The sequence below is a fragment of the Podarcis melisellensis genome, assembly GCF_964234715.1.
Source record: "Podarcis melisellensis genome assembly, chromosome: 3".
NCBI classification, from domain to species: domain Eukaryota; kingdom Metazoa; phylum Chordata; class Lepidosauria; order Squamata; family Lacertidae; genus Podarcis; species Podarcis melisellensis.
This window is the reverse complement of record NC_138530.1, coordinates 24,780,398-24,797,495: the sequence shown is the minus strand read 5'-3', so window position 1 is coordinate 24,797,495 and position 17,098 is coordinate 24,780,398. Positions and strand designations below refer to the sequence as shown.

The following is a 17,098-nucleotide window of genomic DNA, read 5'->3' as shown; positions in this document are numbered from 1 at the left end:
ATTTCATATACAGTTACTTCTCAACAACCATGCTTCTCTCTTGTGTTATGTTTCACCTTGCAATATCAAGCAGAAAGCTGCAGGCCAGGATGCCAAAGTCCTCTACAAAAAGTAAAGAGGCACACTGAATACTATGAGCTCACGTAAAATAAAGAACGAAGCAAATTTAGAGATCATATGACAGTTTTGGGGGACCCAGAAACTACAGGCATTTGCAATCACTCTGACCTAAGGTGGCAACCTATGCGCATTACCAAATATTTGGGCCAAAGAGGGCACAGATTTGCATAGCAGTTGCATATACCAATTTATGTGTTGTATCCAGCACTGTTGTCATGCTCCCACAGGGGACCTCTGCTTGTACAACTGAACTCCCCCCTCCTCTTCCCCACAGGTCTGGAGGACTCTCTGGAGCAAATTTGGGGGACACATGGGGGGAGGAGAGGAAGGGGGGGTCCTGTTTCACAAGCGGATGTCCAGTTGCATAGAACTGGAATACAACCCTACATGTACAGATGCAAGTTCAGAAATAATTACTGCAATTATTAGAAATGCAGTTGTCTCCCCACAAGGGGACAAATGGGGCAAGATGGCTTGTGGGTCTGCTCCACCTGCTACCCAGATGCTGCTACTGATGGGCAACTCCAAGGACGTTGTTTTCCCATTGGATGGCTCTTTTATCTTTAAACTGTTCTTGGACCCTCCTAACAGAGGACGATCATCTGACAGCCCTTCAAACAGAGGACGGTCCTCTGCAAAGAAGAGAACAGGGCCACCCTAATCTGATCGCAGGACCAGGGCCTGTGAGCGTAGATTAAGTTGTACACTTACAAGTCCAAGTAGCTTTCTTTGGTTTAAAATTGCAATGTTCCAGTTCATTATTAAATACAATGCCTGCCCAAAGTCATTTGATTCAACAGAACCCTGAGCAGTCAAGACAATCGGGTAATCTGGGAGAAAATCATGCTTTCGTCTCTTGCCTCTAAAAATAGTGTGTACATCTTCTTTTTTAAATGCTGTTTTACCTTCCCTATGACAATGACTGGTTTTTCAGCTCTATGCAAACAGACAGAACAAATACCAGGTTATATTTGGCTACATGCCAGGTGGCTGAAACAAGAACAGACCTTCGTACTATGAGCCTGTTCACCCAGTTCTTCATTCGCACATGCAAAGGATCCTGACAGCTGAAGGACAAGACCCTTTCAGACTACTGTAATATGTGAACTCAGCGATTCTGGATATAGGATCCAACCATTCCTGTGACCAAGCCAGCTTTTGTTATAATGAGAATTATTATTGCCGAGTTTACAAGCTACATTTGCCCTGCATTTTGCTCACAGTGAAATTTCTGAGCCGAGAGGGTTGTGGTTGGCACACATCAGAAGACATTGGAGGGGGGACTCAAGGAAGTTTTGATGTAGCTGAAACCCTTCTCAAGGAGAGTGATGGTGATGGTTCCATGAACCCTTATCTGGGATGTCCAAATAACATTGATTCTTTCAACTGGGCTATGTACCTAGCAGAGGTTGGCACAGAGAGAGTGGTGTTGCTCTCTTGCTCCCAATGCTATGAATCACTGCTGGTCACTGAGAGGGGGAGGACAAGGCATAGGGAGCTCAACACGCTGTATGAACAGTGCCGCCCTGCCTGTACCACCCTGCTCAGGCTATCTATGTCATTTGCCTCCCGATGACATTGGATGTCCAGGTGAAGACTGCTGTTGATATGGTGTTGGTTCGTGTTTGATCTGCTTTGTACATAATCTGTAACGATGCAGCCAACAACTAATTCATAAAGATGGGTCTGATTATGTAGAAAACAAAACATAAAATGTCCGTTCTGCTGTACTTCAAACTTAAGCTACTGTTGCAAATGGCAAGGCAGATCATTTGAAGACAAAATAAAGAAGTTCCCATCCAAGAGAAAAATCACCTTTCTTCTGCCGGGTTCAAAGATGCAATTTTACATATTTCAGCCACGATCAGGAAGGATCTTACACTTTTCACAAAAACACCAAAATTCACATCATTTGTGGACTAAAACACAATGACAATTTTCAGATATTGGTTTCTACTTGCAATAACGTTTCTACTTGAGCATGGTATAACACAAAGTTACGTATCTCTCTAAAAACATGATATGGTCCCAAAGCTACCCTGGTGTGTTCAATCATGCAACTGTATTGTTTAACGTGTTTTATATAATATACACGTGCAAATGCACAAATGGGATAACTGTGAAAAGTTCAGATCTGGACCTGCACTATAAGAGGTCAGCTGAGGAGTAGCAAATGGCTGCTCACACATTTTAACCCAGAATTACAGCATAGTGTGCTGCAATCCCAGTGCTCCCTGCTCTCTATTTATAGAGCTGCTTGGCCTTTAATGTTAGGGTTGCCATACGTCAGGAGTTTCCTGGACATAGACGGTATTCAGCCCTCGTAAACAGCGTCCGGGCAGAAATCGCTTAAATGTCTGGGACGTATGGAAGCCCATGTATGGCAACCCTATATAATGTGGAAGACAAACAGCAAAGAACTATGATGCTGCTCTGTGTTTCTGGGATGGGTAAGTGCAGAGCTTTTCCTGATGCTAGTAGTGATTCCTTGATAGTTGAAGCAATGGGTAATTAGGTGGCTGTGAAGGAGGGAAGGAACCGCACAATAAGGAATTGTTGGTGGTAGACTGCCATCTCACAAACTATTATTTGCAAAGTTCTTCTAGGTAACTACCTCTCACATAAATGGAACAGAGGAAAGAGAGAGTCATAGAAAGATTATTTTTAACACTCTGTAATTTAATGTCTCTTACTTCTCAACAAGGAAGATGTAGTACCATTGCCCTGAGCAGTTTTGAAATTGAGTTTTTCACTTTTCAGTACTATGGGTCTGACCAGCAAATTGCTTAGAAGTGATATTTCATATCCTGTTTACTGCACAATGGGGGCAGCATAACTTGTACAGAAAAACAATTATTGCTGAGGCACCTAAAAACTCTGTATGATGCATACAGATGCAGCGAGTGCCTTCGATGAGGAGAGGAAACATTTTGGGCATCCTAGACATTCTCTGCATCTGGTGACATAGTCCCCTGCTCATGAAAGTTAATGCTACAATAAAAGTGCAACAAAGGTGCAAAATGTTGTGTGAAATGAAAATACATGAGAGCTGGTCCAACTGTGATGCCTACTGGTGTAATGGCACCTTTGAGAACTCCTGGCACCCACAGAATCTCTGAGCCTCCCCATACACACTCACTGCCTCCTTCGTTACACGGCAGCAAGGATGGGTACCTTTTTCTCCCTCAAAAAACACAGTGAACTGAAAGAGGAAGTGGGAAGAGCAACACTCTCTCCCACTTCCTCTTTCATCTCTATATGCTTTTACATAGGAACACTGGAAGCTGCCTTATACTGAGCCAGACCATTGGGTCCGTCTAATTCAGTATTACTGGCATTGACTGGCAGTGGCGCCGAACCCTACCTGGAGATGTCACAGGTTGAACATAGGACTTTCTGCATGCAAAGCAGAGTAGAACTTAGTTGGATGCAACCCAATATTTTTTAAATGCTGCTGCTTAGTTTATCCAACTTTGGCTTTAATGCTTGTTGTCTGCTTTTAGGGATTTTATATTATTATTTTTTGTACTGGTCCATTGTGCTAAAGGACACGCCAAGTACCAGCAGGAAATGCTTCTAAAAAGTGCCTGAAATAAAAATAAATAACAAAGGTTCAGGCTGAAAGCCAACAAGCCCAGGGGAAATGCTACAATGACTACTGCTGAGATGATGTCAAGGACAAGGAGGACTAACTGAACAAAAAGCATATAGTGCAAGACACAGGGAACGGCATCTGAGAAAGCTGCTCATGTGTTTTGCAATGCTGAATCAAATTCCAGGAAGGCATGTCTCATAATAATAATAATAATAATAATAATAATAATAATAATAATTTTAAAAAATCAGATTGCTATAGCTTGCCTTCTATGAAGATCCTGTTCCAGTAGATTCTGCCAACATGATTCCCTCCGAGAAAGATAAGGTTGGAGAAGATCAACCACATGGTAGACACAGATGCCAGAGCTGCATGGAGTCGCCGACAGCCTCTTGGGGACAAAAAATGGTTCTGAAAAGAAGGTAAGTTGGATTTAATATACAAGTTAGGAAGGGATAATTGCTGGGCATGTGGAGAAGTAAAAGCATATTACAGCCATATTTTCTGGAACTGTCCCCAAATACAGGGATGTTTTTTCCCCTTGGAAATAATATCAGAATCGTTAGGAACACAAATCCCTATGGAACCTAAGACATTTCTGCTTGGATACATAAAAGGTGCTTTCATAGACAGTGATCAAGAGATGGCAATCAATTTGATTACTTTAGCTCCTCTCACTACTTTTAAAGAGATTGAAAAGATCTGGACCATGGTGAAAATGGTCAAACGAACCTACTACCGGAGAATACAAGCAAATAAATTCATGGAGAAATGGGTATTTTTCTTGATATATTGGAATAGCAAGTATTATAACGTAGACGTTATGTTGTTTTCAGTTTATTGTTAAGTTTTCAGGTGGAGATTTTGTTACTGCGTTGTAAACTTCTTGTTTATTGCAAACCATAAAAATATCAATAAAATGGTTCTGAAAAGCAAATTTTAAACAGGCAGCTAACAATAAAATCTTAATACTAGAAGGTTAGAAATAAATCATGGTGGTGTTAGGGTGACCGCTATAGGTATAGTGAAGTCGTGAGAGTGGGGAGAAGCCCTTGCTCTCCTGTAAATGTTAATATTTTTAAAAAAGAGATGGGGAACTTGCCACTCTACAAATCCCATTACCCTGCCCCTGGCCTTGCTGGCAGAGGGTGGTGGAAGTGGGAGTTCAACAAATCTGGAGCATGGCAAGTTCCCTGTCCTTGGTTTACAGCAATAGGGCATCGTTCTAGGAAGAATTATCCGCTGCATTGAAAGTAATGCTGGAAAGCACCTTGGCTTAGTGCACCACATTTAAAGGAATTGTCCTGGGATTTATATAGGTTTTAAAAAACACACACCCCAACAGAGTCAATAGTTGTCTTCCAGGGGTACTACACAGAAAGTTTCAGAGCACATACAGCAGCTATATTTCCAGACAACTCACTGGTTTTGCAAACTGTATGGTTATTGTGCAAACCAATTAACAGGGAACTCCAAACCCAAGATCTGCTGAGATAAGAGGGTTTAGATTCAGCAGATCTTGGGCTTTCCCAACTGAGATGTGTACTCAGCCAGGGCTATGGCAGCCTAAGTCGCTCACCCCACTTTAGCTGGGACTCAGCTGGCAGAACTTGACTTACACCATAGTTAGTCTCCAAAAGGGGTTCTTCCAGCAGCGGGACAAGGAGAGAATTACATGTATTCCAACCCCGCTCTCAGCTCAGTCATGCAACTGTGCAACCCAGCAGAACATAGTTCATGAAAAGGGTGGCGTAAGTCAAATTCATCCAAGTTCCTTGTGAACTGTTTGGAACGGGGGAACTTACAATGGCGTTAACTTTCGCCATTGTAACAGTAATGCACATGTGTGCATAACTGTGATAATTATGCATGGTGATAGTGTTACAAGATGTGGAGAAAATGGAAAGGGAGAAGTTTCTCTTTCATAATAGCAAAATTTGGGGTCATCCAGTGAAGCTGAATGTTGAAATATTTAAAGCTTTCAATGGCTGCTAGCCATGCTGGCGACATTCTTTTTTCCACTGCCAAAGGCTGTATGCCTCTGAACACCAGTTGCTGGGAATCACTCAAGTCCTGCTAGCAAGCTTTTGACAGGCATCTGCACCGCAGGGGTTGGACCTTGGGTCCCTTTCAATTCTACAATTCTATGATCTGGTTGGCCACTGTGAGCCCAGAATCCTGGACAAGATGGATCTTTGGCTTGATCTAGCAGGCCTCTTCTTATGTTCTTGCTTTTTTCATGAGCAGGGAGTCTGGATTGTGTTTGACAGCTTGAATGTTCAATACTACAATAATCAGTATGCATTTCAAAAACAGCAACACAGAAGTCACTATAGGCTAAGAGGCGTGAGTAGGAAAAATTAAATTCACATAGCAAATTAAGCACAGGGAAGTTAACTCAAAATATAAATACCTTTCTTGTCTCCATAATTTAGCTTTATGATTATTCTTCTACCATAATTGTTTTTATTGAAGGATCCAATTAATATTACTATATACCTTCCTCTATTAAAGCTGCTAAGAATTCATATCACTGGGTTAGCAGATTGTTTTCCAAAAAATCAAATGAAATAACTTTGGAAACAGAGGTTTTACCACCATAACACGCACATAGTTTTTAGAGGAGGAAAATCCGTAGGCATGCCACCCGTAGGCATTCCCTCCATAACATGCACAGATATTTCCCCTTACTTTTTAGGAGGAAAAAAGTGAGTGTTATGGTGCAAAAAATATGGTATGTTTAAACTTAACAGCAGAGAACTAGACACATCTGCTCAGATGTTCAAGGGAACTCACTCTCAGGTAAGCAAGTATAGGTTTGCTGCCATTTAATATGTGCAAGCAACAGTATTCCTACTTCTATTTGTTTCAAAGATAGCAATCCATAATTTATTACATTTTTTACATACCCTTGGCCATGTTTGTGAAGCTTTCAATGTTATGCATGTATAAAACATTCAGAGCTTTCTTATTACAAGGTTGACACCAACCACAGAGTACATTAATATTAGAGTGAACAGTCTGGAAACACATTTAGCCCTCTATTGCACTTGCAGTATTTTTATTTGATTTTTTTTTAAACTAGCCTTGCAGTGAACTGGGTTAAACTAGCCATAGTTTACTGCTAAATTACATGTTTCAAAACCGTAAGAAATGCCATTCATGTGGTTGGTTTAATTGCTGCTTTAAGTCCTCTTCTCATGTTATCCATATGAAAGGCTCTCTGTGTAGAAGGGGGAATGGGGGCTGACTCTGACCCCAAAGTTGCACAGATCCCAGGTACACCATCCATAAGTTGATGTCTGCATAAGAGAAGCCCACATTCACAGAGGAAAATGTTGTGATGGGTAACTGAAGCCGTGCTCAAGTGTTACTTTGTGACAGAAAATAATATTTGTGTAGGCAGTGCTGTTTTTCTAGAAAAAGAGGTGCCAGAACTCACCATGAACACCTCCCTCGTTCTCTTAGAATGGCAATGGCACCCACCTGAGAGGTGCTAGAACGGTGTTCCAGTGTGTTCCAGCTGAAAAAAGCCCTGAGTTTAAGTCCACCTTTTTACAAAACCAACTAATTCAGTTCAAGTTCATCCAAATAAACTTTTCCTTCATAAAAAGTTCATCCACAGCCATTTTCTTTCAGCTTTTGGTATGTTGCAAGCCGCTGGGCTGACGTATAGAGTCCAAACCAAATCAGGGTTCATAAACAAGTAAAAAGATGTCTGACAGAGAAAATGTCAACAGGTGAAGTTTTCCTTGTAATTGTATTTTTATACAGGAAAAAGTTTACCCTTGTTTACTGTGCCAGCCACACAGCTGTAAAAGGCACAAGGCACCATTTGCAGTATTCCTGTTATCCTCACTGAAAACAGGTCTTGTTTGAAGAGAGTTAATCTCTTCAGCAGAAAAAGATACAGAAAATGCCTCACATTCATTCCTTTTAATTGCTTAGCAATCCTGTTTAAGTAAGTGTCCTTCGCCATAGCAGTGCCCCCATATCTGCCTAATAAGCCTTAGAAAGTTGACTCCACATTTGGTTTTCTAAATTTTTCAGAGATGTCCAAATGATTTACAAAAAGAAAGAAAGAAAGAAAGAAAGAAAGAAAGAAAGAAAGAAAGAAAGAAAGAAAGAAAGAAAGAAAGCAAGCAAGCTAAGGATTTGGGCCTCAGTGCTGAATGGGTGAAGGGTATGGACATGAAGATGAGCTAGACATTATTCAGAGTTCTACCCCAAAATGAATGTAATTCACCTTTAGTTCACCTGGCTAGTATGGGATCTATCTTCAAAAATAGCTCATTAAATTTTGAACTAGTTCAGTGTACTCCATTAAACTGAATTAGTTCATTCCCAGCACTGGCTTTTACTGGCACTTCATTGAACACAAGTAGAACCATCTGGATGGTCATAACCCTGAATCTTGAGTTGTACTGTGGTTCCTACTTACACTCTAGCAAACACAGTAAAAAAAACAACCTTCAGACCTCCAATCAAGTTTGGAGGCTGAGGGACCAAGGTTGGGAACACCGGAGGATGGGGCCAGCATGTGCTATTTACATGAATTATTTGTTAGTAATACCCCACCTTGGGGTGTCATGAGAGTTCAAGCAGGGGTGCTTGAATAGGCGAGAAATCCTGCTCAGCCAAACATCAGTTCAAATCTTGCCAAGCAGAATCAGGGCTTTGTTTCTACTCAAGCCACCTTCCCTTGGCTGAAGGACCCCAAACTTGTCTTGTGGCAAGCAGTGGGGCAACATGCACTCCAATCCTAATGTATTGTTATAGGAAGTTCATAAAAATACAGTGGACCTTCCGGATATGAACTTAATTCATTCCGGGGGTCCGTACTTACCACGAAAAGTCCGTATCCAGAGGCAACGCTTCTGCGCACATGCATGGTGCGATAGAGCGCTTCTGCGCATGCACAAAGTGTGCAGAGTGCTTCTGCGCATGTGCACGCGGCAAAACCCAGAAGTATAAACTTCTGGGTTTGCGCATTCGTAACTCGAAATTACGTTACCCGAAGGTAATGTAACCCAAGGTACCACTGTAACTGGGATATCAAGGGACTTATTCAAGCACAGTAGGGTAACTATCATGTGTGTGTGTGTGTGTGTGTGTGTGTGTGTGTATAACTTTTAAATATGGATTTGGAAAGCACATTTTTATTATTTCATGGACATTATCATCTTATGTATCAATTTTCTGACTGAGTATGAGAAACAGCACTAATAACAAACATGCATTATATTTTTACAAAGTGACTTACCCTTCTTAGCTCATCTATACCTATATATATCTATATCTACATCTATATATCACCAGTCAAATACAGCTTCAAAACTGAAGACAGGAATAACTGATATCTGTACACAGACATTTATTCCGTCAATCCAAAACATTTTCAACATCTTTTCTTAATATTTACAGTTGCCGAAGCTCCCGACCTATGAACAATCCATAAACATTCCAAACGCGATAGGAAAGAAGCTAAATGTGGTTATTAAATATTCTACTGACAGATGTATAGATACTGATAGGATCAAACAGTGGTTCTGTATGCGGAGACAAATCATTTGTCCACATTCAAACATAAACCAAGATCATCAATCTAGGCCTATCTTCAATAGGTTTTCCAGGGTATCATTAATTCATATATGGCACGGGTAACTTTGGGATATGCCCAAAGTACTTAAAATGCCACAAGTCGATGTAAGGATAAAAGTTTGGCAGTCTGGAATGTGATGAAAACGGAAGGGTTAAGCTGCCATATGAATGGAAGGCGTGGGTATAAAAATACCATTATAATTTCCTTTTCTGTGCTTGAAATATGGTGTAAATTGATCGTCTGCCACTCCTGGTACTCAATCTAGAGTGTGTGAGTCAGCACTGTCCAGGTGAGAAGTGTTGGTGAATATTTTGCAGTAGACTCACATCACAAAAACAAACAAGATAATAACAGAAAGCAACATATAATTTCAGCAGTGGCTTTGACTCTGTGGAAGGAAGATATTGCACGCAATTCCCCGCAGGACCAAAAATCCTATCCCTTGCAAGAGGGGCATCAGGGAGCCATCCTGGAAGGTGCTCTAGGAATTCAAATTCATTTTGCAGATGTCTGTGACAATATAAGCCACAGAAGAAATATCTTACTGCAGAAGTTGTAAATGTGGGTACATGTTATTTTCATGTCGTGATAAAATGCCATCAGTCAACAGCATTAATCCTAGGGTGAATGTGATCTGTTCATTCAGAAAACAAATAAATCACCCAGTGGAATTTCTTCCAACCTTGAAGGCTGTATGGATTATGATCATTGTCTACTAGTGGTTCATCTGTAAATGTCCTAATCACCAGCTGCGACTACATGAAGCAGTTTGCCACTGTTGAGAAGTAGTCACTGAAAACTAACCGGGCATGGTTTCATCACACCACAATGCTGGCCTCCTGAAGGTGATGCCATCAGTTCATGCAAGGACACACAGCAGCAGACCTTGGTTGGAGGTACAAGAGGGATGGACCCATTCATTTACCATTTGGTTACTGCTGGCTATTAACCAGAAATGGGGAGACAGACCAGCTCATGCAAAGCCAGTGTCACCATGCTGCTGCAATTGCCTACTTGATCCCCTCCCCTCCCCCTCCTTCTCTTTTCCTTTTTCCTTCTGTGATGGAACTCCTATCTGGGGACTTCCCTGGCTTTTTTCTGGCCCACGTAGGATCAGTCTGGATCGTTGGCCCTGGTGAAGACTTGACGTTTTCATCCCCCCAAAAGTTTTTGATTTGAGTTCCTACCGAAATGAGGCCACATTTTAATGTTGCATTTTAATCTTGTTTTTAAGTTGTATCTCAATCAATTGTTTTTATATCTGAATATTAGCCTCCCTGAGCCTAATAATTTGAGTGGTGTCCTCAGTTTGCGACAAGGCACAAAATTACAGACTTCTGTGGGAGGTATAGCACGGGACCATATCTGCTTTGCATGATATGCCTTCTTCCTTGGTCACCACTTGCCAGATTTTCTTCTTGGCAACTAACTGCAACAAGAGCATAAGAACACAAGAAGAGGGCTGTTGCATCGGACTGAAAGCCCAACTAATCCTCTACTTGCATTGGTCAACCAGATGCTCATAGAACAGCCTTTCTCAACCTGTGCGTCCCCAGATGTTGTTGAACTACAACTCCCATCACCCCTAGCTAGCAAGGCCAGAGCTCAGGAATGATGGAAGTTGTAGTCCAACAACCTCTGGGGTCCCACAGGTTGAGAACCACTGCCATAGGAAGTCCCACAGGTAAAGGTATTTAAGTATACCTTTACTAAGAAACCAGAGGCCTTTCTTCTGGGCATTGTCGACCAGAAGGTGTTAAAGAAAGATAGAACATTTTTCATGTATGCAACAACAGCAGCAAGGATATTACTCGCTAAGAACTGGAAAACTCAAGATCTACCCACACTGGAAGAATGGCAGATGCAACTGATGGACTATATGCAACTGGCGGAGATGACTGGCAGAATCCGAGACCTGGGAGAAGAAAGGATTGAAGAAGATTGGAAGAAATTCAAGACCTACCTGCAGAAATATTGTGATTTAGTGGAATGTTAAGAAGGATGCTTGGTTATAAATAATTGGCCATCATTAAAATAGATTAAGAATTGAGGATAAGAGAGATTAAGAGAAACAATTAATAGGAGAATTCTTTACGGTATTTAAGCATGTGGCTATAGATTTGGAAATAAGATGATAATTTGCTTGACAAAACTTATTAAAGATGTAAATGGGAGCGGGAGACGTGAGGAAGTTCAAGAATATTATGAAACTTTGTTAAAACAAAGCAATAATGTTTATTAATATTGTATTTTCTTTCTAAAAACCTTAATAAATATTTATTAAAAAAAAGGAAGTCCCACAGGCAGTGCCCTCCCCACTTGTCATTAGCAGTAGTTTCCTTAGAGGAGGACAGCAACACATAGCCAAAGCTGACTGTGGAATTACCCATACAAAATCATCCCACCAATGAAGAACAGGCGTGCAGCTCCACCTATGGAATCATGAAAAAGCTGTCCATCTATTAACCCTTTCTATGACCAGATCAGGTGAGGCTTCCTGTGTTCACTGAGTGTCCATTGAGGGACAGAATTTGAAGGCATAAAAATCAAAAGCAGCAATTTAAAATGTATTAAATCATATGTTCTAGTAAAAAACAGTTTAATTGCATAAAAAGTGCACCATCTGTTGATTTCCCCCCTATCAAAAAAATGGTAAATACCTTAACATCTTAATAGGACTAATTTTTAAAATGGGTATCCAACATTTAAACGTTACCCCCCCCTACAAAAAAATGAAATAATCTCTTTATTGTGCCTTGTGCCATTTAAATACACCTTTCTAATTAAACAGATGTATTTTTTATGGACGTTCACATATGACCTCCGCTGACATCTTTAGCTTCTTATCATGACCTAACTTTCAAATATCCTTCACATGTCAAGCACAGAAAGAAAATATGGGAGTGCCTGGGCATTTATTTTGCTGGAGCTGGCTCAGAGGAAGCAGTAATTTACTGGCGAAAGGAGAAGGGTGGACAATCAAGAGAGAAAGCAAAACTATTTGTGCTTCAAGTGCCTATAAATCAATCTGTTCATTTGATCAGACAGTTGAAATCCTTGCACATTCTTGTCTGCTGGATGATATTTCCTAATGCAGTAAGAACACTACAAAGTACAGACAGCTGCGGAGCATCTTGATAATCCAGTACCACTTAATAAATACTATTAAAGCGTGTTGCGTTGCATTTTCATGAGCTCTGATTGCTGCTGTGAAAGTTGCCCTTTTGGAAAGCATGAATATTTGTGAGAGGGGGTGGGTGTGTGGGGTGTAGGGTCAACGTCCATCCATAAATATAAACAAATGTGCCAAATAGACTTATCACTGCTTGACTCATCTGCCTGACACAGCAATTACAGGCAATGATTTTTGATCAACAAACCTGTGATGAGAAAGCTGTGATGAAATGTGGCCCTAGGACTGAAACACAAGCAAGATCTGCATTTGTGTGTTTGTTAGGGCTGTTGTATAGTCACTTGTAGACGATAAAAGTGTGAGTGTTAATCTACGGCAGTCTCAGGCATTCATTAAACAATAGTGGCAGCCTCAAATTTTACTTTTCAACCATCCCATCACTAACCAAACAGATACAGTAATTAATATATTCCTTAGGGTCAGGGATAGGTGATTTTTTTTTTAGCCTGAGGGTGTGCTGCCCCACAGGTAATAATAATAATTAACAACAATAATAAAAAAATGTTATTTATACCCCGCCCTTCCCGGTTCAGTAACCCAGGCTTAGGGCAGCTAACAACAAATTTAAAACACTTAATACAACATAAAAGCAGCATAGAATACAGTATAAAAGCATGAATAACAATAAAATTCAATAAAATTCAAAGTTCAAAAATCAATTTGGGGGAAATCCATCCAATAAACATTAGATAGTCACCAGGGCTAGCTGGCTAAATTAGTCCTACTTGGGCCAGCAAGGAGGCCAGGGGGAAATTAGCTGTGGGGTCCCAGAGATGGTAATCTTCATAAAAGGGGGGAGGGGGGGGAGAGAAGGGAAATAAAAGATCAGGCTAAGTTCAAATTAAAGGCCAGGCAGAACAGCTGTCTTACAGGCCCGGCGGAAGGCGGTTAAATCCTGAAGGCCCTAGCCTCATGGGACAGAGCATTCCACCAGGTCGGAGCCATCACTGAAAAGGCCCTGGCCCTGGTGGAGGATAGTCCGACTTCCTTAGGGCCCGATACCTCTAAACTATGGTTATAACCATGCCAGTGGTGGGTGGAACCAAAATGAGCAGTGCCCACACTACACACATGCACATAAGTGGGGAGTCCATTGAAATGCAAACAGTTTCAAGTCCAACAGTTGTTGAACTTGCTCACACCATTTTGGGGCCCTTGGAATCCATTTCCCCCCTGGACTTTTGACCTAGTGACAAGGACTTTCCACCACTCTCCCACCATTTCAGGTTAGAATAAGATTATTTATTTATTTTCCCGGCATCACACATATATACGGTCATGAGTGAGTCAATCGCGCCTAAGAGGTGGTGGTGGGGATGCCTGTCTAAAGAGAAAGCCTGGATTTATTTGTATGTTTACAAGGTAAGCTCTCCGTAGCTTTCCCCCAGAACTTATTTTCACTGATTCAGAAATGGGCTAAATAGTTAAGAGGAGAATGACTAACCTTGTTCTCCAAAGACTAAATTATAAAGCTGGCTTTTTGGTTGTTGTTGTGGTGGTTTTTTTAAAAACTTGAGATGGATTTTTCAGTCACCCCTTAAGATGAGTCATCTGCACGTAGTTTCATTTGATGCTTGCTTTTTGCATCACTCAGTTACTGCTGCAAAAGTGGTATGTGTCCTGGTTCTTTTTACTTCTGGTCTGTTGGGGATTGCTCTTCCGGCACGAAGATTTATTTAATTATATTTTTACTCATTTAAAATAAATTACAGATTGATTTTCAAACCCAGAGTGCTTTATAAAAAGAATAACACACACACACACACACGAACATCTAAAGCATAGCGCAGTTTTAAAACAAAGTTAAATGCAGACATTTCAAAACAGTGCAAAAAGTTAACTAAAGCCAGCATGAATGAACGTGATCATAAAATCATAGAATCTTAAGAGTTGGAAGAGAATCTTAGCTAAAGCATCCGTGACAGACGACCATTTTTTTCCCCATAGGAAAAAACAACAACCCACAGCCACAACCAGATTAGCTATGAAAGGCAGCAGTATGGTTGTTACTAAAGGGACCCCTGACCATTAGGTGCAGTCGTGACCGACTCTGGGGTTGTGGCGCTCATCTCGCTTTATTGGCTGAGGGAGCCAGCGTACAACGTCCGGGTCATGTGGCCAGCATGACTAAGCCGCTTCTGGCGAACCAGAGTAGCACACGGAAACACCGTTTACGTTCCCGCCGGAGGGGTACCTATTTATCTACTTGCACTTTGACGTGCTTTTGAACTGCTAGGTTGGCAGGAACAGGGACCGAGCAACGGGAGCTCACCCTGTCGCAGGAATTCGAACCGGCAACCTTCTGATTGGCTAATCCTAGGCTCTGTGGTTTAACCCACAGCGCCACCTGCGTCCCACTATGGTTGTTAAGAGCTGTTTAAATGCTGTCAAGGGGTGGAGCCTGCTGAACATAACACAGAATTGAGTTCCAAACCCCATGACTGAAAGAGAATGTGCAATGTACCTACACTGGGTATCTGCTTAAGTCTAGATCACGGGTAGGCAAACTAAAGCCCGGGGGCCGGATCTGGCCCAATCGCCTTCTGAATCTGGCTCATGGACGGTCCGGGAATCAGCATGTTTTTACATGAGTAGAATGTGTCCTTTTATTGAAAATGCATCTCTGGGTTATTTGTGGGGCATAGGAATTCGTTCTCCCCCCCCCAAAAAAATAGTCCAGCCCCCCCACAAGGTCTGAGGGACAGTGGACCAGCCCCCTGCTGAAAAAGTTTGCTGACCCCTGGTCTAGATGCTTGCATGGAGAATCTAATGTACAGTGGTACCTCAGGTTACATACGCTTCAGGTTACATATGCTTCAGGTTACAGACTCCGCTAACCCAGAAATAGTACCTCGGGTTAAGAACTTTGCTTCAGCATAAGAACAGAAATTGTGCTCCGGCGGCGCGGCAGCAGCAGGAGGCCCCATTAGCTAAAGTGGTGCTTCAGGTTAAGAGCAGTTTCAGGTTAAGAACAGACCTCCGGAATGAATTAAGTACTTAACCCGAGGTACCACTGTATATGGAAGTCTCCAAATGGGCTTACCCAGAAGAAAAAAAGTATATGTATTGATACAGACCTTCTAACCAGCAGTGTACACACAAGGCCTGCTGATGTGGTCATGTACCCCTGTGTAAGCAGGGACTGCCCATTTGTTTCATTGTCCAGTCACACTCTGCATGCACCATTATGTTTTCTGAGTGATAAGCCTACTGGATTACACCAAAGTCACATCCAGTCCAGTATTCTATTTCCACAATGGCCAACCGGATAGCTTTGAGAAGCCCACCACCAGGACATAACTGAAATGGCTCTCCCCTACTCATGATCCCCAGTAAGGAACTGGCATGTTCTCTCTGATCCAGGAGGTAATAATATACAGATATCACGATTAGACAAATCACAGGCACAACTAGAGTGGGCCCTAAAAATATATCTCAAAGCAAAGACCACTTGATCATTTGAAGTTTCTAAGTCGTTTTCAAGGGCAACCCCATGTAGGGTGCACTGCAATAGCCCAATCTGGAAGTTACCAAACATGAAATATCAACATTTCTGCCCAAAATGGGCTGACAAACCAGTTTTGGCCACCAAGGCCACCTGAGACTCCAGTAACAATGTTAAATCCAGGAGCACTCCGAGCTATAGACTTGCTCCTTCCAGCAGAGTACAACCGCATCCAAGTCTCTCTACCTTTCAGACTCGAGAACTCGGTACACGTAACACCTCTGGATTTTCAGGATTGAGCTTTGATTTATTGGCCCACATGCAAGCCATCGCTGCCTTAAAACACCTCAGCCGCCTCTCCCAATTCAGATGGAACAGAGAAATAAAGCTGGGTGTTGTCTGCAAAACCTTGCTCCAAATCCTCCGATGACAGATTCCAGAGATGTCATATAGATGTCAAGTAATATGAGGGACAAGATGGAACCATATTGGACACCACAGGACAACTGCCATGGTGCTGAACAGTGCTGCCGCCCCCTTCACTACTTGCTGGAAATGGTCCTGGAGGTAGGAATAATAATAATAATAATAATAATAATAATAATAATAATAATAATAATAATTTATTTATACCCCACCCATCTGGCTGGGCTTCCCCGGCCAGTCTTTGCGGCTTCCAACACAATATTAAAATACAGTAATGCCTCAAACATTAAAAGCTTCCCAAACAGGGCTGCCTTCAGATGTCGTCTAAAAGTCTGGTAGTTGTTTTATTTGACATCTGGTGGGAGGGCGTTCCACAGGGCGGGTGCCACTACCGAGCTTGAAACCACTGAAATAGAGAGCCTCCAACCCCCACCTTATATTTCATGAATTTGTTTCATCCATTTTTCAAAGGTGTTCAGTTTGGCTCTAAGATGGTCTGTGATGACATCAACGTTCAATAATATCTGACTCATAATGCAAATGAGTTTTTGACGCAAGCTCTCTCATTCCTCTGCAAATGGTTTCCTGCGTATCATTTAAATGGAGCACTTTGAACTTGTGTACCTATTTTGCGCCTGTACTTTCTGCATTCAGACTAAGTGCTCAAGAAAGGAAGCTGCTGTGCTGGCAGTTGGTTGACACACATTTCGTTGCTTG

At 41.7% G+C, this 17,098-nt stretch overlaps 1 protein-coding gene across 4 annotated transcripts in view; it reads right to left on the bottom strand.

Moving 5' to 3' along the window:
• Positions 1–17,098, bottom strand: part of HHAT (hedgehog acyltransferase) — a 190,088-nt gene that overhangs the window by 39,045 nt on the left and 133,945 nt on the right. For 3 of the 4 annotated variants that reach the window (XM_081904132.1, XM_081904131.1, XM_081904133.1), the window contains one exon: positions 3,982–4,126. The exons of the other annotated variant lie outside the window; for it this stretch is intronic. In XM_081904132.1, the coding sequence (XP_081760258.1) occupies positions 3,982–4,126 (145 nt within the window). The remainder of the gene's footprint in view (positions 1–3,981; positions 4,127–17,098) is intronic. 4 annotated transcript variants of the gene reach the window in all.